This window comes from Bos grunniens, chromosome 19 (genome assembly GCF_055505025.1).
Source record: "Bos grunniens cultivar Pamir isolate PY7600 chromosome 19, Bosgru_T2T1.0, whole genome shotgun sequence".
Lineage (NCBI taxonomy): Eukaryota > Metazoa > Chordata > Mammalia > Artiodactyla > Bovidae > Bos > Bos grunniens.
Window position 1 is genome coordinate 9842739 of NC_141183.1, and position 27363 is coordinate 9870101.

The 27363-nt window shown below is 48.8% G+C and overlaps 2 protein-coding genes and 2 long non-coding RNA genes across 10 annotated transcripts in view; 2 read left to right on the forward strand and 2 right to left on the reverse strand.

Moving 5' to 3' along the window:
• Positions 1–14679, reverse strand: part of CYTH1 (cytohesin 1) — a 79871-nt gene extending 65192 nt beyond the window's left edge. For 2 of the 5 annotated variants that reach the window (XM_086356443.1, XM_086356438.1), the window contains exon 1: positions 14420–14522. Coding sequence is in view for 3 of the 5 variants with exons in the window: in XM_086356438.1 (XP_086212564.1) it covers positions 14420–14441 (22 nt within the window). In the remaining 2 variants the exon portion in view is untranslated. Of the gene's footprint in view, positions 1–491; positions 1528–14419; positions 14523–14629 lie in introns of those variants that run through there. The other 3 variants (XM_086356437.1, XM_086356436.1, XM_086356441.1) reach the window with 3 other exon arrangements.
• On the forward strand, positions 12483–13271 carry LOC147351178 (uncharacterized). Its single transcript, XR_015147290.1, has 2 exons — positions 12483–12671; positions 12772–13271. It is a non-coding gene; the product is annotated as an uncharacterized LOC147351178 (long non-coding RNA).
• LOC147351179 (uncharacterized) lies at positions 13788–20043 on the forward strand. Its single transcript, XR_015147289.1, has 4 exons — positions 13788–14325; positions 16454–16503; positions 17011–17143; positions 18960–20043. It is a non-coding gene; the product is annotated as an uncharacterized LOC147351179 (long non-coding RNA).
• A 5088-nt stretch (positions 20044–25131) lies between these two features.
• USP36 (ubiquitin specific peptidase 36) overlaps positions 25132–27363 on the reverse strand; it is a 32414-nt gene continuing 30182 nt past the window's right edge. For all 3 annotated transcript variants that reach the window (XM_086356432.1, XM_086356433.1, XM_086356434.1), the window contains one exon: positions 25132–27248. The gene's annotated coding sequence lies outside the window, so the exon portion shown is untranslated. The remainder of the gene's footprint in view (positions 27249–27363) is intronic.

Sequence of the window (27363 nt, forward strand, 5' to 3'; positions counted from 1 at the left end):
CTGTAGTCCGCCAAGCTCCTCTGTCCAAGGGGATTCTCCAGGCAAGAATACTGGAGTGGATTGCCATGCCCTCCTCCAGGGGATCTACCCAATCCAGGGATCAAACCCAGGTCTCCCACACTGTAGGTAGATTCTTTACCATCTGAGCTACCAGGTAAGTTCAAAAATACTGGAGTGGGTAGCCTATCCCTTCTTCAGGGGAACTTTCGGACCCAGGAATTGAACTGGGGTCTCCTGCATCACAGGTGGATTCTTTACCAGCTGAGCTACCCAGGAAGTCCATAAAGATATGTTACTTCTATAATTTTTTAAAGTAGAAATTGAAATTCCTCTTTTTAAAAAGTTGTACATATACATATTTATGTTTGAGAAAATGAAAGATAAACAAGATCCAAAAATGGAAAGAACAGTAGTATTTAGCCAAAAATTCAGTTCCATAGGAGATTAAACCAAATGAGCCTTTAACATCAATTTGTGAAAGAGTGTCACACCTCGCCTGCTTCCTCTGCACAAGATGCCCATCATGCGACATGAAGAACAAAAGCAGGTGTCTGGAAAAATAATCACCAATGTCATGTCAAGATCTTCTACAACAAGGAACTCCTTTTTCCTAACAAGCTCCTTGTTCAGGGATGTTTTCATTACCTGAAACCAAAAAAAGAAAAAAATTCTCTTTGCTACCAAATTAAGTATCAACACAAAAACATTCAAGAATAGGCAGCAACAACCGAAGACATTCTCTGTTCTAGCAATCTGATGACAAACAGGGCTGCTAAGGAGCACAAACAGGTCACCCAGGTCAGAGTTTGCTGCTGCTCTGTACGTGTGCTACCTCTGAAAGAGGAATGCTCTTCCAGGACGAGAAATGCTTAAAGCAATTAGAAAAAGTCCGACAACACTGTAGTCCTTTCTATCCATATGGAACATCTCCTCAAGAAGAAAGAGGTCCCGCCTCACAAGAAACAGCCAAGGAATAAAATAGCTAGGGTGATCTGTTCTGCAGAACAGACCCCAAATCTGTGGATCTGGTAAATTCCATGGTGAAGGGGAATTAACATTGCAGATGGAATTAAGGTTGCTAATCAGCTGACCTACTGAAGACAGTAGGGAAAACCACTAGACCATTCAGGTATCAGATCAGTCACTCAGTCGTGTCCGACTCTTTGCGACCCCATGAATCGCAGCACGCCAGGCCTCCCTGTCCATCACCAACTCCCGGAGTTCACTCAGACTCATGTCCATCAAGTCAGTGATGCCATCCAGCCATCTCATCCTCTGTCATCCCCTTCTCCTCCTGCCCACAATCCCTCCCAGCATCAGAGTCTTTTCCAATGAGTCAACTCTTCGTGTGAGGTGGCCAAAGTACTGGAGTTTCAGCTTTAGCATCATTCCTTCCAAAGAAATCCCAGGGCTGATCTCCTTCAGAATGGACTGGTTGGATCTCCTTGCAGTTCAAGGGACTCTCCAACACCACAGTTCAAAAGCATCAATTCTTCGGCGCTCAGCCTTCTTCACAGTCCAAGTGACCTAAATCAAATACCTTATGATTATACAGTGGAAGTGAGAAATAGATTTAAGGGCCTAGATCTGACAGATAGAGTGCCTGATGAACTATGGACGGAGGTTTGTGACACTGTACGGGAGACAGAGATCAAGACCATCCCCAAGAAAAAGAAATGCAAAAAAGCAAAATGGCTGTCTGGGGAGGCCTTACAAATAGCTGTGAAAAGAAGAGAAGCGAAAAGCAAAGGAGAAAAGGAAAGATATAAGCATCTGAATGCAGAGTTCCAAAGAATAGCAAGGAGAGAAAAGAAAGCCTTCCTCAGCGATCAATGCAAAGAAATAGAGGAAAACAACAGAATGGGAAAGACTAGAGATCTCTTGAAGAAAATTCGAGATACCATGGGAACATTTCATGCAAAGATGGGCTCGATAAAGGACAGAAATGGTATGGACCTAACAGAAGCAGAAGATATTAAGAAGAGATGGCAAGAATACACAGAAGAACTGTACAAAAAAGATCTTCACGACCAAGATAATCATGATGGTATGATCACTCACCTAGAGCCAGACATCCTGGAATGTGAAGTCAAGTGGGCCTTAGAAAGCATCACTACGAACAAAGCTAGTGGAGGTGAAGGAATTCCAGTTGAGCTATTTCAAATCCTGAAAGATGATGCTGTGAAAGTGCTGCACTCAATATGCCAGCAAATTTGGAAAACTCAGCAGTGGCCACAGGACTGGAAAAGGTCAGTTTTCATTCCAATCCCAAAGAAAGGCAATGCCAAAGAATGCTCAAACTACCGCACAATTGCACTCATCTCACATGCTAGTAAAGTCATGCTCAAAATTCTCCAAGCCAGGCTTCAGCAATATGTGAACCGTGAACTTCCTGATGTTCAAGCTGGTTTTAGAAAAGGCAGAGGAACCAGAGATCAAATTGCCAACATCCACTGGACCATCGAAAAAGCAAGAGAGTTCCAGAAAAACATCTATTTCTGCTTCATTGACTATGCCAAAGCCTTTGACTGTGTGGATCACAATAAACTGTGGAAAATTCTGAAAGAGATAGGAATACCAGACCACCTGACCTGCCTCTTGAGAAATTTGTATGCAGGTCAGGAAGCAACAGTTAGAACTGGACATGGAAAAACAGACTGGTTCCAAATAGGAAAAGGAGTACGTCAAGGCTGTATATTGTCACCCTGCTTATTTAACTTATATGCAGAGTACATCATGAGAAATGCTGGGCTGGAGGAAGCACAAGCTGGAATCAAGATTGCCGGGAGAAATATCAATAACCTCAGATATGCAGATGACACCACCCTTATGGCAGAAAGTGAAGAGGAACTAAAAAGTCTCTTGATGAAAGTGAAAGAGGAGAGTGAAAAGGTTGACTTAAAGCTCAACATTCAGAAAACAAAGATCATGGCATCTGGTCCCATCACTCCATGGGAAATAGATGGGGAAACAGTGGAAACAGTGTCAGACTTATTTTTGGGGGCTCCAAAATCACTGCAGATGGTGACTGCAGCCATGAAATTAAAAGACGCTTACTCCTTGGAAGGAAAGTTATGACCAACCTAGATAGCATATTCAAAAGCAGAGACATTACTTTGCCAACAAAGGTCCGTCTAGTCAAGGTTATGGTTTTTCCAGTGGTCATGTATGGATGTGAGAGTTGAACTGTGAAGAAAGCTGAGCGCCGAGGAATTGATGCTTTTGAACTGTGGTGTTGGAGAAGACTCTTGAGAGTCCCTTGGACTGCAAGGAGATCCAACCAGTCCATCCTAAAGGAGATCAGCCCTGGGTGTTCTTTGGAAGGAATGATGCTAAAGCTGAAACTCCAGTACTTTGGCCACCTCACGTGAAGAGTTGACTCATTGGAAAAGACTCTGATGCTGGGAGGGATTAGGGGCAGGAGGAGAAGGGGACGACAGAGGATGAGATGGCTGGATGGTATCACCGACTTGATGGATGTGAGTTTGAGTGAACTCCGGGAGTTGGTGATGGACAGGGAGGCCTGGCGTGCTGCGATTCATGGGGTCGCAAAGAGTCGGACACGACTGAGCGACTGAACTGAACTGAAGCAGCTGACCTAGAGATGGAGAGATTATCCTGGATTATCTGGGTAGGCACAATATGATCACAAGACTGCTCGGAAGTGGAATCGGGGGGGGAGGGAATGAGGAAGTGGGGCAGAGTCAGCATCAGAGGGATGAGATGTGAGAAAGCCTTGATCAGTCATTGCTGGTTTTGAGGATGTAGTAAGAGGAATAAAAGAGAACAAAATGAATGAAAAAGATGTAACAGGGCCACGAGCCAAGGGATGCAGATAGCTTCTACAGGGTGCAAAAGGCAAGGACATGGATTCTCCCCTGGAGCCTCCAGAAGAAACAAAGCTGACACCCTGACTTTAGCCCTGAGACCCATTCCAGACTGTGACCCCCAGGACAACAAAACAAATTAGCATGGTTTTAAGCTACTCAATTCATGATACTCTGTTACAATAGCCATAAAAAACTAATACAGTGAAGCCACTTCTTTTGTCTACCATGCAGACAGCATGTCCAGAAAAGATCCAAGTCAAAGCAGCATCCTACTAACATGTCCAGTTGTCTTCCTGATTTTTTAAATCACACACAAAAAAACAATTACCAATTTGTAATCCCTGTCAGTTAAAGCACTAACTACTAATGGCTGAGTGGGTAAAGAACCTGCCTGTAAAGCAGGAGACACAGGAGATGCGGGTTTGACCCCTGGGTCAGTAAGATCCCCTGGAAAAGGCAATAGCAACCCACTTCAGTATTCTTGCCTGGAAAATCCCATGGTTAGAGGAGCCTGGCAGGCTACAGTGCCAAAGGTCACGAAGAGTCGGACATGACTGAGTGACTAAGTACTCTGTGCACACCAATCCTTGTCAAGATGCATACATTTGTCAAATACCTTAATACTTCCTAACTCACACCAGAAATCACTTTACTATAGGTGATAGTAGCCCTCTTAAAGAATTTTCTTGCCACACTCATCTTTCAAAAATAGAATCATCATATGCTTTGTCCACATATCCCTTTTTTAAGATTTGTACTGAAATCTCTGAATGCCTAGAAACCGTACTCATAACCCTCCCAGCAAGCCAGCGGTGAGAAACTCCCTACCTGGTTATCACCACAACCAGCTGTAGCAGGAACCAAGCCCCCAGATAAACCACAAAACACAGAAGAATCAAACGGGACAGTGCACGTGTGAGGTAAGAGGGCTAAATTCTAATTTCAACATCTTCCAAGTTGACAGGAACAATCCTGGTCCCCTACACTGGGAATGCAGTCTCAGCCACTGGACCACTAGGAAGTCCCCCTGAAACACAGTCCTTGTGCAGGCACCTCCACAGCTGGGCTGAGAGCAGTCAAATGACCAAAGGCTGGCTTTAAAAACTTCTTCACAAATGCCACCATAAATCAGCATGCTCGCTTAGGAATCTAAGCCCCAAAGTCTTTTTCAGCCCGCAGAGCTAAGTCTTGCATCAGAACCCTCGGTGATCCCTCCAGGGGACGGTCTAACAGACAGCCCCTGACAGGAGGCACACCGATGAAGCTAGGGTGGTGAGATGGATGCTGGAAGAATGGCAACACTGCCCTTCTCGTGAAGAAACACGGTGCCTCCACCGCAGTCTCCTGTTTCACTGCTGAGTTTCCTCTCTCAGCACCTTCTTCTACTTCATCGTAAATGGTGAGAGGTGAAGAGCCACACCAGAGGGCCCTGGAAGTGGTGGGCAGGCCAGCTTCAGGACAGATCTGTAGGAGGCAGGACTCCTGTATTAACCTTCACCTGGTTACCTGGCCTTCCTACATAAACCACAAGACGGGTCTGGCTCCAGGGAATCCTCAAAGGCCAGGAGGGCCATTCCTGTCACCACACCAGCCCCCATTCACCAAAGGCCCCAGGAGAGGCCAGCACAACGGAGCAGCCTAAGAAAGAGAGGGCTTTACTATACAATCCAACAAACCCCTCAAATCTCAACCCTAACAGGAGCGACAGGCTCTTTCAATATTAATCTGTTTAATAACCTGTAACATAGGTTTTAATCAAAAAAGTAAACGAAATGTATCAAGACATGGAATCATGGAATTGGAACTCTTAATTCCAAGAGAAAGTTTAGAAAAGGTATGTAAAAGTACAAGTATGTAAAAGTAAAGACAGGGGTGTGAAATAGTAGGAAATATAAATAAGCAGGCTATTTGGAGCAATGTGGATGGGCCCAGAGACTAACATACTAAGTGAAGTCAGTTAGACAAAGACAAGATCATAATTACCACTTATATGTGGAACTTAAAAAGTAAAACAAGTAAACTTATTTACAAAACAGAAATTCTCACAGAAAACAAACATATGGTTACCAAAGGGGAAGGGGGCACAGGGATAAATCAGGCATTTGGGATTAATATATACACACTACTGTATATAAAACAGATGACCAATAAGGACCTACTGTACAGCACAGGGAACTATATTCAATATCTTATAATAATCTATAATGGAAAAGAAGGTGAAAAAGAATATACATACAAATGTATGAATAACTTAACTGTGCTGGAGGTGCTGGAGAAGACTCTTGAGAGTCCCTTGGACAGCAAGGAGATCAAGCCAGTCAATCCTAAAGGAAATCAACCCTGAATATTCATTGGAAGGACTGATGCTGAAGCTGAAACTCCAATACTCTGGCCACCTGATGCAAAGAGCTGACTCACTGGAAAAGACCTTGATGCTGGGAAAGACCAAGGGCAGGAGGAGAAGAGGGCGACATAGGATGAGGTGTTTGGATGGCATCACCAACTCAATCCACATGAGCCTGAGTAAATTCTGGGAGATAGGAAAGGACAGGGAAGGCTGGCATGCTGCAGTCCACAGCGTAGCAAAGAGGTGAACATGTCTTAGAGACTGAACAACAACAATAACTGAAATCACTCTGCTGTATACTGAAACTAACACATTGTAAATCAACTATACTTCAACTAAAAAAAAAAAAAAGAACAAGCAGGCTGTGCAGCAGAAGTGGTGAGCACAGGGGCTCTGAAGTCTGAGAAACCTGCTTCCAATACCAGTTGTACAGCTCATCAGTCAGGTCACCTATTATAAATAAATCTTTCAACCTCTATCTCCTCATCTGTTAAGTGGGCGTGGCCACTGTACCTCCCACCCAGGATTAATGTGAGGATTAAGGAAGAACATACGAAAAATGTTCAGCAGTGAACTTAGCGCACAGCACAGTTACCTGCTGGAGGTACAGGGGTAATACGTAGTCTGTGATGTTCCCACCTCATTTGATCCCAAGGTTAGGTGTTTTACTCAAAAGTATCTCTCACCCAAAACACACTGAAGACTGGAACCCTCCAGGCTCATATAGCATTTATTATGTCTCCATCAGAGCATCTGTCATATATCCATATATTCTGACTGAAATTTTTCAACTCATCAACTACCCTGCACTTTGAGTTTCTTGAAAACAGGGCCCATCTTTTAAAATTCTTCACAGCCTTGGCATCAAGCAAATGCGTAACACAAAGAAGATAATGAAAAATGGGATGGATAGATGGATGAATGGTTGGAAGACTATTTAGAAGGCAAGAAAGACAAAGGAATCAAACATTTTTTTCAAGCCTCAGTAACTGAAGTGATAAGAAAATGGGGATAAAAATAGAAAAAAAAAAAGTCTGGATGAGAGAGTAAGACAGGAGAGAGGCAGAAGGCTGTGTTCTGACGTTGAATTCGAGATGATGACAGGATACCCACAGGGAAACATCGAGTAGGCAGCCGGAAATGCAAGAATGTAGCTAAAAATCAAAACATTCTCAATTTCAATTACTAGGGCTGTTGGAAACAGTATTTCAGGGAAGCAGATATCATAACAGAAAGTAATTTAAGTTTAAAAGGTTGCAAAAACACATGCAGTCCTGCAGCTGCTGTGTTTAAAAGCCTCAACAGACAAAATGAAATGTGAGTTCCATTGTAGGTGCTGTTCACAGCACACAGTCTATGAATACCTTAATCCAAGGCTGGTTCAGAGTAATTTTCAAAAAGAGTCTGCAAACAGTCTTAAGTCTCCCCAAATTAAAAACAAGTCTCTCCATTCTGCACTGCCTTCTAGCTGCTGCCCCCTCTCTCTAGTTTCCTATAAAGAGCCATCTATACACATAATACAACTGCACAGTCCCGTCTCCTTTCTGGGCCACTTTCTCTGCCCAGCCCTTCAACGGGGACATGTCCAAGACGATGTCCCTGGACCGCTTCTCAGCACGCCACATGACCCCCTCCCTGCTTCCCCTCCCACTGAGTGCCGGTTCCAGACCAGGGAATGGTCTGTACAGATCTCAGGACTCCACTCAGTGTGTCCTCACCTGAGCTCGTGTTCAACTCTACACACTCAGTCTACACACGCTGTATGCAACTGCTCTCCCCAGACTCATTCGGCTTCCTTACCTTCCTTGGATGCTATCTCTCCCAAACTCTGGCAACCACATCTTATTGATTTCAGGTCCTCACTCAGTCCTGTGGTTGTTCGCCCCTTCCCCCCACCCCTACTGCCTTAACTCAGGCCCCATCCTCTCCCCGACCTGGACGCCTGCAACAGCTCCCAGGACTCCGGCTGCACCGCACCACAGGGGATCTCTCTGAAATACAAAATAATCACCTGGACACAGCCTAGCCTCACCCCCTCTATGGAAGATCCCTGTGGCACAGACAGGAAAGTCCTGGGTTCTACGCAGGAGGCCATCCAAGCACACAGAGCCACTGGCAGCTTCCCAAAGGGGCCAGATTCTCCAGCCACACTGGTTCATCCTTGGCCTGAAATGGATGTCTTTGCCATATTTGCCTAGTTGGCACCAACTCATCTTTCAAAGTCCAGCCCAAATGCCAGCTCCTGCATGAACTGTCTTCTGCCCCATCCAGTTCGACCCCAGCTCCAAGCAGAACTGCTCTCCTTTCTGTGCCTACGTTTTCCTGCACACTTGCCACACCCACTCTGACACTCCCCTTCACAGCCTCCTTCTACATCTGTCTCTTCCTGCTCAGCTCCAAGCATCTGTGATAGCAAGGGCTGTACGATGTGGTCACGAGTGCCTGCTGACTGAGTAAGCCTTTACAAATTGCTCACAGAGCCCAAACCAGTTTCAGGACTACTGGAAGGGGAAGTCTTTCTAATAGCATTAAACCTATTCCATCATTTATATCCAACTTTAATAATTACAATGTAGACTGCAACAATGTCAGATTAAGACATGTTTTTGAAAGAGAAACCTTTTTTTTTTTTGGTCTCGCAGCTTGTGGAAGCTTAGTTTCCCAACTAGGGATGGAACCTGGGCCCTGGACAGTGAGAGCTCAGAACCGTCAGGGAATTCCCACTGAATCCTTCCTGAAGACTTTAAAAAAAAAAGAGAGAGAGAGAGATGGAAGACACAGAAAGCACCCGGCTAAGGAAGGGAACATCCTGACCCTTGCTAAAGGAGCCAGGCCTCACAGGAAGCAGCTCTCAACCCTCTCACCACCACAGCAGCAGAAAGACACAGGCTCGCGCCATCATGGATAATGAAGAGTAGCAAAAATCCCCTACAGCCTTCACCCTATATTACGTGTTTGGTGTTTTTTTTGTCCATGCAAAGAGAGAAGCAAAACACCACCACCAGCAGTTTCAGAGGATGTGGGATTCAATACTTAAAACATTTCTAAATAATTTTCCACCTCCTCCAGGCCTCTTATTGCAACTGAAACTGAGCAACAATAATTAGACAGTTGAGAGGCTGTGTGGCAGTGGAGCAGAGGGACAGGCTCGGGCAAAGCGCTTTTCTTTCGGAGCCCCCGGCCCACGACTTAGTCTTGGAGGGCGAGCAGGAAAAGGGCAGAGAGGAGACTCTACCCGCAACACGGATCTCAGGCTCAAGCTCTCCATCCTCTGCCTCACCGTCTCTCATACACATCCCCACTCTCCTCCCCACCAAGTGACCTACATGTTTGCTCTCGCCCTTGGAATGAGAAGGCGTCCTCCTCCTAGTTCATACTGGACAACTACCTAATTCTGAAGGCATGAAATACACAAGAAAAAACTCTGTTCGGCAAAATGGCTTTTGACTAACACAGGACTCTCAGAAAGGGGCAAGTATGTGTCCTAAGATCCCACAGACTGAACTATTTATCATTGTCACCCAACCAATAAAAACTACAGAACTCACAATTTTCTCCCCTAAAGGAAACATTTTGTTTGTCCAGAAGACAATACATGGGTTGAGAGATCCTCAATTTTTAAGAGAAAAACAAAGGAAAAGTAAATGAGTGACTGCTACAAATGGTCAAAATCCGACCCAAACCCCAGTCAAATTCAAGTATATATTTTCCCCATGCTTAAAACATCAGAGTGAGAAAAACATAAATCTGTTGATTTAATAGAGGCCTTAAAAAAGGAGTTAATCTCAGTTAAATCGATGAACCATTATCTTATATGAACAGCCATAATACAGGTCATAATACACAAATAGACAAAGGAAATTGTTTTAACCTAGCTAGTAATCAACAGATATAATGAGGAACCATTTTGTAACCATTAAATTAGTTTTCTTTAAAAAAGCTTTCATATGCTAATCCTCCCCAGTGGCACACTGGTAGTGATACTGGAACACATACCCCCATATAGCGCTAAGAACAGGGTAGCTTGATACAGCCTTTTGAAAAAGCAAATTGACACCACCCATCAAGAATTCCCAAAATGTTTATATCCTCTGACATGTTAATGTCACCCCTGGAAATCTACCTTATAGACCACAAAATGTGTAATTATGGTAACCTTGTGTTCCAGATTTTCTAAGAAAGCCCTGACTTTATGTAATTGTATCCTTTTCAATAAACGCAAATCACTGAGTGGAACTACATTTGGGAACAATGAAAGTCATCAATATCATAGAAAAACGAAGAAAATTGGTTTGGCATAGGGTCAAGCACATTCATAAAAGTGTTCCAGTTTCTGTTTGGGATGGGGGTAGGAGAAAAATTCAAGTTCAGCAAATGTTAACTTTTGCCACATAGAAACTGGCTCAATCTATTATTCCCTCCAGAGTCACTGAGCTGCTTCCACTGGGTACCGGACCCCACGCTTGTTCTTAAGGCACAAAGACCAAACAGCAGATCTCTCCTGGACGCAACAGGCTCCCACGCACAGCCAATCCTGCAGCAGCACCCATGCACGCCACTGCTACACATACCACTGCCCACACCTCACTGTTATCATCTGAGGACGGCAGGTGTGCCAGGTTAAGATCAACATCTCCACTCTCTCGAGAGAGGCTTATTTCTTAAAGGCTGCTTCTCCCTCATGCAGCAGAAAAGGGATAAGCCGAAGCTAATAAAAGCCGAGAGGAGTAAGGTCTGTATCTGAGAAGTAAAGGTCTTGAATAGCACCATGGGTTCAAGGAGCTTAAGAACCTATGGTCAGAAATCCGATTATTTCGTTAGAGTCGTGATATAGAATCATCACCACTAACATTTCCCATGTTACTACTGGATGGACTCTGCCCATCTCCACCTCAAGACGTTTCGTAAGAGAGACGCAGGCAAACCTCTGGAGCAGCAATTTCCAGAGTCAGAGCCGCCATTCGAGAACTGGATTAAAGCAAAAGACTCCAAAAATGCACATTCACAAACTCTCACATACAATCTCAGAGGGGCCTGAAAGCCCATTAAGAAGCAGACTGCATGTTAAAAATGTCTGCTTGAATTCAGAAGTCACAAAGAGGAATACAGTCACTGAGTCCTTTCGTGGGCAGGGAACCCTATGAAGGCAAAAATACCTCTTCCTTTTGCAAGCGAGAACTGCGACATCCAGGAAGTACAGTCATCTAATAAGAACGTAAAATGACCCCCCAAAAATCCCAACTATTTCAGGGTTTAAAAAGCTGGGGGGGAGATAAAGACCAGCCAACCACAAGCATTAGGAACCTCTTTCTTAAAGTGTCAATTAAGCTTTTAGAAAACCACTAATTCTACATTTTTCCTAAAAGAAAAAAAAAAAAAAACCCTTTAAACTGACTTTTGTTTAACCTCCCCCCAACTTTACACAGGTGTTCGCAGTGCGGTTTATCACACCACGCGTGTAGTTTGAACCATGCTGTACGGATCTAGTGCATTACAACTAGACCAAATAAACAACTCAGGATCAAAGGGAATGTACAGGAGAAAGGGCTGGTGAACTCAGTGGTGTGGTCTCTGGGTTAGCACAGGACATCAAAGAGTATGCAGTTAGGAAAAGCCTTCTGGTAAGTTTTCGAAATTCTCTTTCGTTGAACAAACTCTAAGACACATTCTCTTTCTTTAGCTTATTATAAATGAGTTATGTTTCAAAGGTTTTATCTAGCCAGGTGATAGCATGGAAATCATAAACCATGTCCCCTAAGATACAATGTTAAAAAATCATGGTAGTGACCTAGGCTGACTCATGAACCACCGATGGAGGTTCTGAGGGAACCCCCTGGACCTGGCATTCTATGCACTGTTTGAGTCCATAGCACCCACTTTCTTTTGAAATGTGGAATCTGAATAGTTGTCTTATCTTTTGAGGTCAATTCTCTGTAAAACCTAGGAGAGAAATGGCAAGTTCTGGAGACCGAGGCAAACCTTAAAAAGAACTAGGAACATTTTTCTTGTTATGATCATCTTGAACCATTAGGTACTTTTTGTGTGGTAAACCCAACGAATGGGGGAAATCTTTAAATTAACCTTTCTGCTTCCTCCAATATACGAAGAATATGAATTTTTTTTTAAGTTGTATAAATTGAAAGAAAAGAAGAACTTCTTTCTCATCTTTATGTGTGGTCAGCAGAATAACGGGCCCCAGACATGGCCCTGTCCCAATCCCAGAACCTGGAAACACGTCGCCCCTACATGGCAAAAAGCGGATTACTATTGTAGAACTAAGGCTGCTGATCCTTATCCTTATTCAGGTGGGCCCAATGACATCACAGAGCCCTAACTAGAAGAGGCAGAAGTCAGAGAGAACTGAGAAGATGCTACCTGCTGGCTTGGAAGGTGGAAGGTGGCCAGCAGCCAAGGAACGTGGGCAGTCTCTAGAAGCTGGAAGAGGCAAGGAAACGGACGTTCCTGTTACGACCTCCCAAAAGGAACACAGCCCTGTAAGCACCTTGATTTTAGCTTAGTGAGACCAAATTTGGACTTCTGACCTCCAGAACTGTAAGATAATAAGTTTATGTTGTTTGTGCCAATCTGTTACAGCCACCACAGGAAACAAATACACCCTGCTTCCATTTACCCTTTCTGAGCACGAATTCATGCCATGCCTGGTGGCAAAGCAGTCATTGTGTTCAAGGCAACCAGACCAACAGCTTCCTGCCTCCAGCGGTGGGTAAGAACACCAGGAGAGCGCATGAAGAAAGCCTGGATTAAACAGCAAGAGATGGTACAGCAGCACGCAAAGCTGGAGAAGGCTTCTCCTGGGTGGGCAGAAACAGAGACGCCTAAGTGGGGATGAAAAGTCCTTTGGGATCAATCCGTGGGTGTGCGGGTGTGTTTTTTTTCAATCACAGAGGAAAAGCACACACTGCTTTTACTTGGAAGGTAACCAGGGGACATCTGATGGATACCGATCCCACGTGCTCTGGATTTCAGGCCACAAGTGTCAGCCTTTCCCCTGTCTGCCACTGTGGGTCATAAACCCACCTATCGCGGTCAGCGGTTCCTCAATGACTTACTCTAAATAAACAGAAAAGTAACAAGGTGCTTCACCTTTCACATTTTAACATACCCCACAACAAAGCTTGCTCCCTCAGAGCTTAAGAAACAAACGTCGCCTATGTCACTTAGTCAAGAAAGCGGATTCGCTTCCACTAAGCCACACAAGCATTTCAAACTGCTGTCTGTACTCTGCTTACCAAACCACAAACTTCACCACTTGTTCTATCTGCCATTCTTTCATCTCTTGGGGAAAAAACGTTAAATAATTTAACTAAAGCATTCCACATAGCTTTCTGCCACCCTGGCAATCTGAAGCCATTTGACAGACGAATGCCCTGCGGATGGCCAACAGTTCCCAGGTGAGGTCAGCAGAAGGCGGCTTTGGAAACGGGTAGTTCTGTCAAGTGTTCGCTGTCGGTGTGGCGTGAGAGCTGTGCCGCGTCTCTGGGCACAGATGAGAAGGCAAAGTTGGATTTCTCGGCGCCCCTCGGGCTCGCCCCGCAGGCGTTAGGGGAACAGCAGCCCAGTTTCCGCGGAGCGGCGGTCAGCCTCGGACCTTGGGGTGGCCGGCGGCCGGAGATCCCGGCCCCGACGGCACCCTCAGGTGGCAGCCTGTCCACTCGGGGTTCGCTGCCTGTGTTTTCTCATTTTTGTTTCTGAACAAAGACATGGACCGGGGTACATAACTTGCCAGCACCGAAGGGGCCGGAAACTACGGAGAACGGCCGGGGGAAGTTGAGCGTTCGCGGGGGAGGCCGGGCCTGCGCGGGACAGCGGCCGGAGACCCCCGCCCGAGACCCCAACCCCGAGACCCTCCTCTCCTCGCGAACCCCGCCCTAGACCCCGGCCTCGAGACAGACCCTCACCCTGGAGAACTTCCGCCCCGGAGACTCAGGCCCCGAGACCCCGGTCCTAGGACTCCGGCCCCAGAGACTCGAGCCCGGCGACCCCCAGCGCCGGCCCCCGAGAGCCGGGCACGCCGACGTCGGCCCCTCAGCGCCCCTCAGCCTTTAACACTCCGGGCCGCCGGTGACCCCTGCCCTGAGGAGGCCCCCGCCCCGCCCGGCTCGCGTCCGGCACCAGTCCCCGGGAAACGTGAGTCGCCTGAGGCGCGGCCAAGGCGCCGGGCCGGTGAAGGGAGGAAGCGAGGGAGGGGGCGTCCGCCGGCCGGGCCGAGGGCCGTACTGACCGTAGCTGTCGTCCTCGTCCATGGTGCCGGCGCCAGGCTCCGCGCCTGGGCTCGCCGCTCGCCCCGGGTACCGCAGCTCCCGGCCCCGTTCGCCCGGCGCGTCTCAGAGCCCCGCCCCCGGCCCCAAGCCCGCCGCCCGCCGCCCGCCCCTCGTCTCCCGCGGGGCGCCCCGCCCGCCGCCTGCGCACGCGCGCGCGCGCACACACTCACACAGCCCAGCACGCGGCCGCCTCCCGGCCCGCGCCTGCGCACGCGCGCCCGTCCAGACCCCGCCCCCGGGCCTGCGGCCCCGCCCCCGCCGCCCGCGCGCGCACCCCTGGGGCCGCGTCCTCTACTCTGCCCAGGACTGCGTACGTGCGCCCGCTGAGGCCCCGCCCCTCCGGCTGGCCCCTGGCGCCAAGGCCCCGCCTCTGACCACGCCCCAACCCGAGGCCCCGCCTCGGCCGCCTCCGGGGGCCCAGCAGGTTTCGGATTTCCTAAGAGTGGCGCAGGCCTGGGAAACAGACCAGAGCCTGGCCGCCCACAAAGGTACCAAGGTCGTGTCCGGCCACTCAAGGGCAGGGTGGTCCTCGCTGACGTTAGTTTCGCAGGTCCGCCTAGTCGTTGGCCGAATACCAGAATATTTTGAGTTCATTATTTCTGCAGTCTGAACCTTAGCACCGTGAATGTCATGAGTTCATTGCCTTTATATACTTCCTTTTCTTTGTCCTCTGAATTTACCCCGATCAAATTTCAAAGAGAGGCACCTCAGCCTCACAGCATGTCAGGATTTTGGTGACCTTGACTCCTGCGACTCTTAGATTCATACGTTTCTAGGCTGTGCCTTACATGTTTAATTTGCCTGCACTGGGCCGACCGACCAATCCCCACCCACTGGTTAGACTGAGCTGCCCTTTGAGGAGCCTGGGCAGTAGCTCTGCACCTGGAGGTGGGGACATCACCAATTTTTAATTTAGAAAAATAAAGGAAAATGCTGCTTTTCTAGTTGTTCCTGGGTGGATATGCTCTTTCTTGGTTTGGTGCTACACATAAAAATTATAAGTGTGTCATTTAGAAGGATCATACAGGGATGGTCCAGGACCCTCCTGGGGGCATGACCCTGGACCCCCTAGCACAATGTGCTGTACTGGGGGTGCTGCGAGAGAAGAGCTCAGCCCAAGGTCCTGGCAATGCCCCTGAAAGGTCAGGGAATATCTCCATCAGGGGGAGTTGTGACCCTCCTCAGCAGTCTGTTTCCTTACAGACCGTTCCAAAATATGCCTCCCAGGAGACAACAAAGGAAAGTCCCTTTCCTCTCATGGAAAAGGAGTAAATGAATGAGGTAACTGTAGGTTTTCTTTCCACATCTGCTTCCTATTAGCTCTGTGATCTGGGCAAATACCTCAGCCCCCTGGACCTGTCTCACACCTATGAAATGAAGTATCTGCCTATAAAATCCAGGCTCCTGCCCAGTATTGATCTCTGATCTGTTGCTGTCTTCTACTTGACTAAAGCACAGCTGACAATGTTTTTGTTAGATGAGACGGATTCCAACATTATCAGTCTAGGGATCCCAATCTTCACATTCCATCAGGGCACAGCTCTGGCCCACCCTTCTGGTGGCTAAGAAAACCGTGCATTCACAAACAAAAATATCCCTGTTACTCCCTGAGCTGTCTGACCCAGGCTTTGATGGTGAAGCTTGATGTCTCCCGTATGTCCAAGAAGATGGGCTTTATTTCCTTAGGCAAGTGTTTCTTTCCAATAGCTCCAGAATCAGATACTTCCCTCAGAGATTATCTTACCCATAGAAGGTTGATTCTGGTGGACCTAGGAGTTTAATCTTCACTGATTTTACATAACTCTTGCTCTATGACCAAAACTTGGGCAGAAAAGCAACTGAGGCCACAGGTTAATTCTCCCTGTAATCTGAACTCCCAAACCTTTGGATGGGAAGGGCGTGAATGCTAATCACTTCGATTAGCCTGGTTTTTGACTGTAAACAAATTCCCTTAACTTACATTGTTTCATTACAACAGTGTTTTCCAATGGCAGGTCCTGACTCTGAATGGTTGAAAAACCAATCTCCATTGAAGGAAGAGAAGGTAGAATAAAAGAGAATCAGCGTCCACCTCGTACCATAAGGATGTTTGGTTTGGTTGTAAATGAATGCACTGGGTAGGGATGTAAAATGTACTTGACAACATATGCATGGTCAGTCATGTCCAACTCTTTGTAGCTCCGTGGACTGTAGCCACCAGGGTCCTTTGTCCATGGAATTTTCCAGGCAAGAATACTGGAGCAGGTTGCCATTTCCTATTCCAGGGGATTTCCCCTGACCCAGCAATGGAACCCATGTCTCTTGCATCTCTCACAGGGATAGATTCTTTACCACTAGCGTCATCTGGGAATCCCTACTTGACCGCTGGTGACTGTCAAAGACCCTCTGTTAGCTCACGTTCCTGGCTCAAGGGCTGGGGGTGTCAGGGGCAGGGGAGGGGCCATTGTTGAGCTTTATCTCCATACTGCAGATTTGGGAACTGAGGCCCACAGAGGTCACAGTATAAAATGGGAGCCAGCAGGTCAGTTTCTCTTACTACTTGTGTCCTCAGCTCCTGGGGACCTCAGAGGGAGACCTCCGAGGGAGAGCCTCAAAGGGAGGACGGAGCGGAGGAGCCGAGAGGACCCAGCGTCTGGAATCCACTGGTCTTCTGCTTCCTTCCCCTGACCCCCTCCCCACCCACAGTAAGAACTTTGAAAATGGGCTGGGGCTCCCTGCAGGCCTGTCACTGTGGTCTGTTCTCTTTAGTGGGTTGATCAGCCTGACAACTTTTTTTAAGTTGATGCCTCCCTTCCGAAGTCCTTGCCTTACATAATAATCCCAAAAATTAGAATAATGAGGGACTTTGTTGGCAGTCCAGTGGTTAGGACTCCAGACTTCTACTGCAGGGGATGAGGGTTCGATCCCTGGTTAGGGAACTAAAATTCCATATGCTGTGCTGCACAGCCAAAAAAAATTAGAATGATGAAGGATGGCTTTTGAGAGAGGTAACCCAAAATATATCTATTTTTTATCCCATGCTTAAACTGTGATGTTTTGAACTTTTTTAGAAACAGTGTTCAAAAAGAGACAGGTTACTAGATACCAGTACTTTCATGCACGGGAGCACCCACAGTCTTTTAAAAGACTGAAGCTGATTTCTGCGTTTACCAAAGTGAGCCAGTTTCCAAGCTGTGTGAAAAGCTAGGACAGAACACGGGTGTATAATGTATTTCTATTCCTAGCAAAAATGCATCTACATGTGATGTACATTTACACTGTACACTCAGCCATTCCACATATATGCAGGACGGGGGGACAATGCTGTGACAGGCATGGTTCAAAATACTGAGGACACAGCAACAAAGGGAACAGCTGTAAAGCCATGTCTTCTCAGGGCTCCCAAACTAGTGGACAAGCACAGACCATGGCTAAGAGGGCACACGGGGTACTGGGGGCCACCCTGCCTCTGGGAGGAAAGTCAGCTGCCAGGGAAACAGGAGTGGGAGACTCTTCATTACATACACCATTCTTAGGGGTTGAATTGGGAGCCCAAAAAGATACGTTAAAGCCGTAACTCCAGCACTTGTCAACTGTGATCTTATTTGGAAATAAGATCTTTGCAAATGTAACCAGGTTAAGATGAGATCATAAGGGTGGCCCACATCCAATGACCGGTGTCCCTCTAAGAAGGGGAGATCAGGACACAGACACACACAGAAAAGGCCATGTGGAGATGGAGAGCCATTTGAGAGGCTAACAACGCCTGGCTCACCAGAAGCTGGAAGAGGCAAAGAAGGGCTCGTTAGAGAAAGTGGGGTCCTGCCAACACTGATTTCAGACTTCCAGCCTCCAGACTGTGGGAGAATAAATTTCTGTTGTTTTAAGCCCCCCAGTCTGTGGGACTTGGTTGCGGTGGCCCTGGGAAATACACAGCTTTTAAATGATGTACCATATACAGGTATTACCTGTTTTAATTTATTTTTTATATTATTTATTTTTTATTGAAGCAGAGTTGATTTACAATGTTGTATTAGTTTTGGGTATACAGCAGTGATTCCATTTTATATATATATATATATATATTCCTTTTCATATTTTTTACCATCATGGGTTATTATAGGATATTGAATATAGTTCCCTGTGCTACACAGTAGGGTCTTGTTGTTTATCTATTTTATATATAGTAGTTAGTATCTATTCATTCCAAACTCTTAATTTATTCCTCACCCACCCCCTTTCCCCTTTCTTAACTGTAAGTTTGTTCTGTATGTCTGTGAGTCTGTTTCTGCTTTGTAAATGAGTTTATTTTTGTCATATTTTAAATTCCACATGTAAGTGGTATGATATTATTACCTATTTTAAATAAAACTTTTAGAGTGGACTTAGATATAAGATACGATGGCAAGGGATTTTACTGTGACCTTTCTGTTCTTCCTCATGCCCATATTTTTTTATCTGGTTCCTTTTTCTAAAACAAATGATTCTATTTGTTCTGTCTCTCTCTCTTCTCCCATCAAGGTGAATAATCCCTGATCCAGGAAGATCCTGCATGCCAAAGAGCAACTAAGCCCATGTGCCACAACTATTGAGCTCTAGAGCTGAGGAACTGCAGCTCCTGAGCCTGCGTGCCCCAGAGAAGCCCATGCTCCTCAGCAAGACAAGCCTCCGCATGGAGAAGCCTGTGCACCGCAACTAGAGTAGCCCTCACTCGCTGCCACTAGAGAAACGCCCGCACAGCAACAAAAATCCAGTGCAGCCAAAAGTTTAAAAAAAAAAAAAAAGGATGAGGCAGCAGGGGCCCCAGCGGGTGATACAAGCTGGAGGTTCTCATGAGAAAAGGGAGGACAGTGTCGCCTCCCTCCATGAATCGATACCCCTTCCACGTGCCAAAGGAACGACTCCCGCCACCACCACCCACCACCGTGGGGTCAAGGAACACGGTCTGCTGAGGCCAACAGACCCACAGACCCAACAGAACCGCATCCTAAGCCCTCCCCTCTGTACAGAACCATAATCGGCTGCCTAATGAGCCACAGCTCAGAGCTCTGCCAAGGCCAGGGCCGGGGTTTGATAGCTACCTCCGATAACACCCACCAACCACTCTGTGAACCCTTCCTTCTCCTGGAGACCAAGGTGGGAGGCCTGACTGAGGCTGGCCAGAGGCCCTGCTAGAAGCCAGCCTCGGACCCCTTCCCACCCAGGTTTAGACAGGAGTGTCCTTCGTAATACAAGGCAGGGCATGGACACCCTGGCCTAGGGAGAACCCTTGCCAGCTTTGCCAGCCTCCCCCAACCCCCTAAGCCTACACTCAAGAGGGAGGTGGGGGTGGGGAAGGAAGTGTGGTTACAGAGAGAGGAACTAAACCGCTCGCACGGGCTGAGGCTGGGGCATTGTCTTGCTTTGAAAACCCCCAGATTTTATTTTGCTAAAGCTTGCAATTTCTTCTGTGTGTGAATGGCACTTGGAAATCTGTTTGTAATGGATCTTGATTGTATCCAGCTGTCACCAACTGTTCCCCTGCCGCCCAAAAGACAGCTGGCCACGTGCCACACAGTCCAGGCTCTCACTTCAAATAGAGGAGCTAATGCTCTGGTTCCTGCCAGACCTGCCAAAATGTTTTCACTTGCGGGAAAAAAAAAACACAAAAGTGGGGGATGGGGGGCAGGGGCTCAGAGACGGCAGCGTCAGGAGGACTGGGCAAGGCCTCTGGGCCAAGGACATCGATGGAGGCAGGCTGGCTCCATTCTGAGCTGTGAATAGGGGCTTCCCTAGTAGCTCAGTTGGTAAAGAATCTGCCTGCAATGCAGGAGACCCTGGTTCAATTCCTGAGTCGAGACGATCCGCCGGAGAAGGGATCAGCTACCCACTCCAGTATTCTTGGGCTTCCCTGGTGGCTCAGCTGGTAAAGAATCCCCCTGCAATGCAGGAGACCTGGGTTTGATCCCTGGGTTGGGAAGATCCCCTGGAGAAGGGAAAGGCTACCCACTCCAGTATTCTGGCCTGGAGAATTCCATGGACTGTATAGTCTATGGGATTGCCAAGAGTTGGACACGACTGAGCAACTTTTACTTTCAACCAGGGCACAGTCACCAACCACGCTCCTGTCTGACTCACCCCTTCCACCAAGACTTCTTGTTGGGGGGGCCTGGAAAATGAGACCTGATAGAATCAATGCCCACTGGTCTCTGCCAAGGGAAAGCATCTCACCAAGGCCATGCAAAGGTGACTCTTTGCGACTGCATGGACTGTAGCGACTCTTTGCGACCCCATGGACTGTAGCCTCTCAGGCTCCTCCGTCCATGGGATTTTCCAGGCAAGAGTGCTGGAGTGGATTGCCATTTCCTTCTCCAGGTAATACACATAAGAAGGGAGAATAAAGTGCATGAAACACGGATCATTTCTAATACTGTAAGAGCAAAAAACCACATAAAGGTGCATTTTAGCAGTCCCCACAGTTAGCACAGGATAAAGACTGACACGTCCTTTCAATAACACAGTGTGACAAGTGCTGGGAACACCTGAGGACAGGAGTCACTGGATTAGGGCTTCTTGTCTTCAAGGACTGTTCTGGGGGCCAGGAAGGCAGACCAGAAAGCTGGTCTCCTTCTCTAGGGAGAACTGGTTAGGAGACGATTCGAATCCAAGAGAAACATGGCCGTGACTCAAGCTGAGAGCCAGGCAGCGGGGACGGGAAAGAGGACTTTTCCAGACAGCCGGGTGGAAAGATCAGAATTCCATCACTGATGCGTGGGCATCATGTGAGGACGGTGCTGAGCCTGGCCGGCACATTTCTGGCTTTGGCATCTGGGTGGATGGTGGGCCCCCAGCCTCGGCGGGGACACAAGTAGGAGGAGGGCAGACAGCTATGAACTCTGTCTGGGCCACAAATTTGCCAGTAGGATACCCATGAGCATCCTCTGGATACATTGATTAGACAATGGGGTATATTGATTGGAGTGGATTGATCCTGGCTCCATCTAAGTATCCAGGGCTCATCAGATCCAACAGATTTAACATTTAAGGGACAGAAAAAGAAGAGCTCTTCAGGGAGAGGGGGATGGACAGTGTCAAATCCTGAAAAGAAGTCGTGGCAAACGTTCATCAAATTTGGGAATTGGATCACTTGAGTGGAGTGACGCGGGCAGAAGGCAGACTAAGAGGAGAATGAAGCAGAAGGCAAATCAAAGCTAAGTTGAGGGAGAGGGTGGCTGGGAAGGGACATGGAAACAAGGGGTCTTCTTTAGGATGGCAGACACTTGAACATGTTCATGAGAGAAGGAAGGGGGAAGAGCAAGACACAAGAGGCAGCTAGAAGGTGAGGTCCCCAGGGGTGGAAGAGATTGGTCTGGAGAGCACACTGAGGTCCCACAGAGGGTCCTACTGACCATTCCATGTCAGAACTGTTAGATCAGAACTGTGAGTGTGGTCCCCACCCAGCAGTGGGTAAGCATCCCTAGGGGCTTCCCTGGTGGCTCAGATGGTAAAGAATCTGCCTGTTGATGCAGGAGACCCGGGTTTGATCCCTGGGTTGGGAAGATCTCCTGGAGAAGGGAATGGCAACCCACTCCAGTATTCTTGCCAGGAAAATCCCATGGACAGAGGAGCCTGATGGACTAGGAGTCAGATACAACTGAGCGACAAATACTTTGACTTTTCAGGAACATGTTATAATCGCAAATTATCAGACCTCAGCCCAGACCTGCTGAACAGAATGTCAGGGGCTGAGGCCCAGCAACCTGTGTTTTCACAACCCCCTGGTGATTCTGACCCTCAAACCTGGGACTGGCACAGTGGCTCTCAACACTGGCTGCCCAGTAGGATCACTCAGGAAGGGTTCAAATGCCAATGCCCAAGCCTCACCCTCAAGAGTCTCCTTTCCGGCACATTCATTGTCAATTAAATTAGTATTAAATAATTCTCCCAGGTGATTTTGCTGCTCCGTGAGTGTTGGAACCACTATGTTAGAAGGGGAATAGATCACAAGGGGAGGGAAAGCAGCTGGTTTCAGTTTTGGGTTCCTCGTGTTTCGCTGTTTTACTTTGGAGTGGGATGAAAATCATTTGCAAAAGGGGCACACAGGCAGTTGAGAGGGGACAAATATGCGGTAACTGCAGAAGGGATGGGAGAGCGGGGCTGTCTAAAGACAGAGCCTAACGGAGCATGGCTACCAGCTTCTGCAGCCGGATGGTCCTCCCCAACAGAAGCAGTTGGTCCTGAGGGAGTGGGGAAGGAAGGAGCAGCACGTGGCTGGGACTGGACCAAGCAGGGTGTGTGCAGCAGGGGCCCCTCCAGGCCTGTGTGTGCCTGCTAAGTTGCTTCAGTCGTGTCCATCTCTTTGCGACCCTGTGGACTGTAGCCTGCCAGGCTCCTCTGTCCATGGGATTCTCCAGGCAGGAATACTGGAGTGGGTTGCCATGCCCTCCTCCAGGGGATCTTCCCAACCCAGGAATCAAACACGTGTGATTGTGGGTTCAAGGGAAGGAGCCGGTGCAGGTGACTAGCCACAAGGTCCCAAAGGCCAAGAAGGAATCACGTTGCTGAGCTCCCACCAGGTGTCACGTGACACATCCTCAGGCTGCCCCCCGGTGGGGGGAGAGGATTCCCAGAAGCTCATTTCTCCCAGAACCTCGTTTCACCCAGGTCCTGTCTATACCGAGGCTGTCCATGCTACCAAGACTGGGCAGGATTCACACCCAGGCCTTCCCCACCCCATCACACTGGCCAGCCTTTCACTGCTCACTCCTGACTCCCGAGGTTAGGACACACTTCTAATGGATGCCTGCCTAGTTCCCCAGGTGTTCAGATAACTGCGCTTTTTTCTTAATTGGGTCACGTCCTTCTCATACCTGTGGTTCTCCCCATTTCCTGTTCTGATAGCATGCTAACACTGCAGGCTTGTCTGTATCATGGCCCCGGAACCTGTCACCCACCTGCCTCTCTGGTACGATGGTGCCCTACCACTCGACTTCCCAAGCCAGTGGTCTTCCCCTGGCCCTGAACTTTCCACATTTGTTACCTCTGCTCTCGATTCCAAGTGCCCAGGTGGCCCCACCTGTTTAGTTACTGCCATGTCACAGTTCCAGACAGGAGCACTTCTTGGCCAGCCTGTTGGACTGGTCATTCTCGCCCGTCTTCTACACCCCCACCCCCTGGCCGGCACACACACTGTCGTCTGGCTCGGGTGTGTAAAGAGTGAATCAGACCTTGTATTCTCTTGCTGAAAATACCACAGGCACTCACCAGAGCCTGAAAGACACACTAAGGCTGGAGGGACGAAGTTCCTGCTGAAGTTATCAAATGACAAATAGCCTGGGCTTCCGCTTTGTCACCTGACCATGTCAGTCAAGGAAGCCTGGCTGGCTGGAGCCTGCTCACCAGCCAAGGATCCGTTCACAGCGTCCCCTAGTCTCTGAGGCCACATCTGGTAGAGCTGGGCCTCCTCCTGGTTCCCACTGGAGACAGCAGCTCTGAGCTTGAGACCACAGGCTGACGGGGGAAACTTGGCTGTGTTTGTCTTCCATGCACGCAGAACCACAATATGGATAGAGCTATAGTCTTGCTTGTATGACCCATGCCCAGATTTGTGGTGGATCAACTCCAGCTGCTGCCCAGCCCGTGATGTGCAGCCTTTGGACAAAAGCTCGGCTGGTCAGACAGGCCTGTGAGCTGTAATCTGTCCCCCCAAACTCTCGCCCACCTGCCGACCACCCCCTCTGGTTTGGGTCCGGTTGATGCCTCGCTTCACCTCTTCCTTTGCTGTCATTTTGAGCCATCTGGCCATACCCCCACAGTGACCAGGGTAGAGTCCTGCGTCTGAGGGCATCCCTGAAGGAAAGGAAGGGGTGAGGAGCTGTGGGGCTTGGCTACCAAAACCCACCCACCGGAAACCTGCCCCTACCCTGGACTATCACCCACTCACTGGTGCTGCCCTTGCCACCTGTAACCTCCCAATCACAGGGGGCTCTACAGGGTCCTGGGCCCCTCCGGGCCATGCACCAACTTCCAGGACACGTCCAATCAGCCAGACATGATCTTCCTGCTCTTGTTAGGCCCAGCCTGACCAGACCAGCAATGTCCATGTGGGCCACTGAATTCCAGTGCATGCAGGAACCAAGCCTTCCTTACCAGGGCCTCCAGCACGTGGCTGAGGCAGCAGCTGGGCACGTCCAGGGCTGAAGGTGACCTGACTACATCATTGTACCCAGGCCAGGCTGGGAGCGGGGGCAGTGTCCCCAAACTGGAGGCCTGCGTTACCCTTTACAGCTGTCAGAAAAACTCAGTTTGGTAAAACCTATGAGGTCTCCCTCATCTTTACCTGCAGAAATCCAAACATTTGGTTACAAAAATTTTCAAACAGACCTCAGTGGAATGATACTGTTTCCGTGTTTCAATCTGATGCTCATTGAAAATCATCCACAAAGCTCAGGGGGCCACTTCAAAGGATTCTTGCCTTCTTAAATTCGGATAAGTGTATGTATAACATTAAGACATTCAGATAAACCTCTTTATTCCTAATTAAATAGGAATGTGCTCTAAGCTTTCCTGCACAGACTGCCCGAAGTGCCTGGTTCCCACTCACGGACAGGTGACAGAAAGCACCCAAGGCTGACCTCACATGTGAACGGGGCCAGCAGACTGAAGTATGGGTGGGAGGAAACCAAAAAAGCCAAAGGGAAAAGACAGAGGCAGGTCCCACAAAAACTCGTTATTTTATTGCACTGAGATCTTGGCAACATCTGTGGCCCCCTCGGTCCCTGGCCATGAGCTGCGGGCTCATCGCACACGGGGGGCCTCAGTATAACCAGGGCCCCCAGCGGAGAGGCAGGGAGAGGCCTGGGACCACCAGGAGAGGTGCCCCCTTCACAAACATAAAGTTAAATTAAACCCACATTCTCAGTCAACAAGTGTCACCCTAAAAGCTTCAGTTCTTCACCTTGATGTGTACGCACCCAGGATCTGGGCTCGCATTCTGGGCCGCTCCTTTCCCTCTCAGTTTGGCTGATGCTTCTCCTTGAAAGGGGAGGACTCGCCTAGCTAACAGTGATAAACGCTGTGGAGTCAGGCCAGTGCTCATCACTGCCTGGGAGAAAACGGGTGATGTTTTCCTCAGAAAAAGGCATTGTAATTATATAGTGGAGAGAGGAAGAGACTGATTTGGAGAAGAGGGAGAGAAAAAAAAGGAGATAAATTTTGTGCGAGCAGATAACAGAATTTTTCTTTTTCCAACTAACAAAACAGGACAAGAACGTGGTCGGGGAAACAGTTCACACAGGAATGAATGCTGACATCTTGAGATGGGGAGAAGAAAACCCTGCCCATGGAGGCACCTGCCTTCCCTCCTGACATGACAAATGACAGTCACAGGGCACTGGGGCGGGCCCCTCAGTTCTGAGCAGGCGTGGCTGACATGCAGGAGTCAGGCCTCCAGAAAAAGGCTCCCTGGCCAGTCCAAGCAGAGCTTGGTTCCCATCTGCTGGCGCCAGAGCAGCCCCAGCTCAGGCCATGGGGTATTATCCTCCCCACCTTTTAAGAGAGAAATACAAAACCAGGAAAAACAAAAACAACAACCCACATGAAAAAATTAATTTATCTCCCCGTATAAAAAATGTTTAACGCTTTTTCGATACCACCTGGGTCCCCCAGGTCCCAGAACAAAGGACAGAACGAAGGGCAAAGCTCAGTGAGGAGGAAAGCAGGGGCTGGATGTGTGCACTGGGGCTCAGGCCGAGGAGCTCCCCTGGAGCGCAGGACCAGGCCAGACGTTGAGCCACGCCCGCCAGAAGTGATCCCAAGAGGACATGTGCTGAGGGATAATCTTCAGACTTAACTTCTGTACCTTCTACCACTGGGACACCAGTCTTTTTTCTGGACAGTATCAGCTCACTGAGGATTTCCCGTATTTATTAAATTACATGTTTGCAGGCACAGCTTGAGCGGGATAAAAAAAAGGGATAGCGATCGTCTCCAGTTACACAATCATCTTCAATTCAAAAGCACTCACAAAATTGAGCAAACAAAGCCGGTATTTGTATATTAGGGAAAAGAGACATATTGCTAATGGAAGCCACAGGCCTGGTCAAAAATAAACGTTTTATATCAAGTAGTAAAATAAAAGGAGGAATCTACCCCAAGAACACCACCTCGGTAAGGACCCCGGGGTTACTGCAGCTGCAAGGGCTGGGGGCAGGAGGGGGAGGCCCAGCAAAGCCACCTCGGAGCAGTAGCAGCCTGAGCAGCAGATGTGCTGTCGCATCTTTTCAGCCCCCACCCCGCCCCACCTCAGCCGTCCGCTCTCCAGAGGAGGTCTAGGAGTTTCTTGAGATGGAGAGATGCATTGCCCTCCACCCCTGCCGCCCAACTCCAAAAGAAGGGAGAGGCTGCAGCGTGGGGCCAGCCTGGGGCTCTGACTTTCCGAGGATGGACTGGTAAGGCATACAGAGCCCCCGCTGGAGAAGTGGGAGCCGCACGATCCATGGAGAAGGGCAACCGGCCGCATGCTGTTGCCTCCGGAGCTCGAGGGCGCCCTGAAAGGCTCGGCTGCGTCCTCCCCGCCCTCCCCTGCGGCTCCAGGCTGGCCGCTGCCGGCCAGCATCACAGGGCGCCGGCCCCACCCCGCGTCCCCGTCGCTGTGCTGCCCCTGCTCCGTGCGTCACCACGCGGTCTGTCACAGTGCACGTCGTGTTCACCTGGGCAGAAGCCCAGGGCCTCTGCGGGCCGTCCCCCCACCGACAGGCCAGCGAGTCCACGGCAAGCGGCTCTTCTGTCCAGACAGACCGTCCGCGGGGAGGGATGCCGTGCCTCTGGAGGCTGTGGGAGCAGAGAACATGGCTCCTGATGGAGACAGATGAGACCCTGAGGGTCCCACCACCATCCCTGAAGTGTGCGTCCCACACAGGCCACGACATGTGACTCAGAGGGAGCC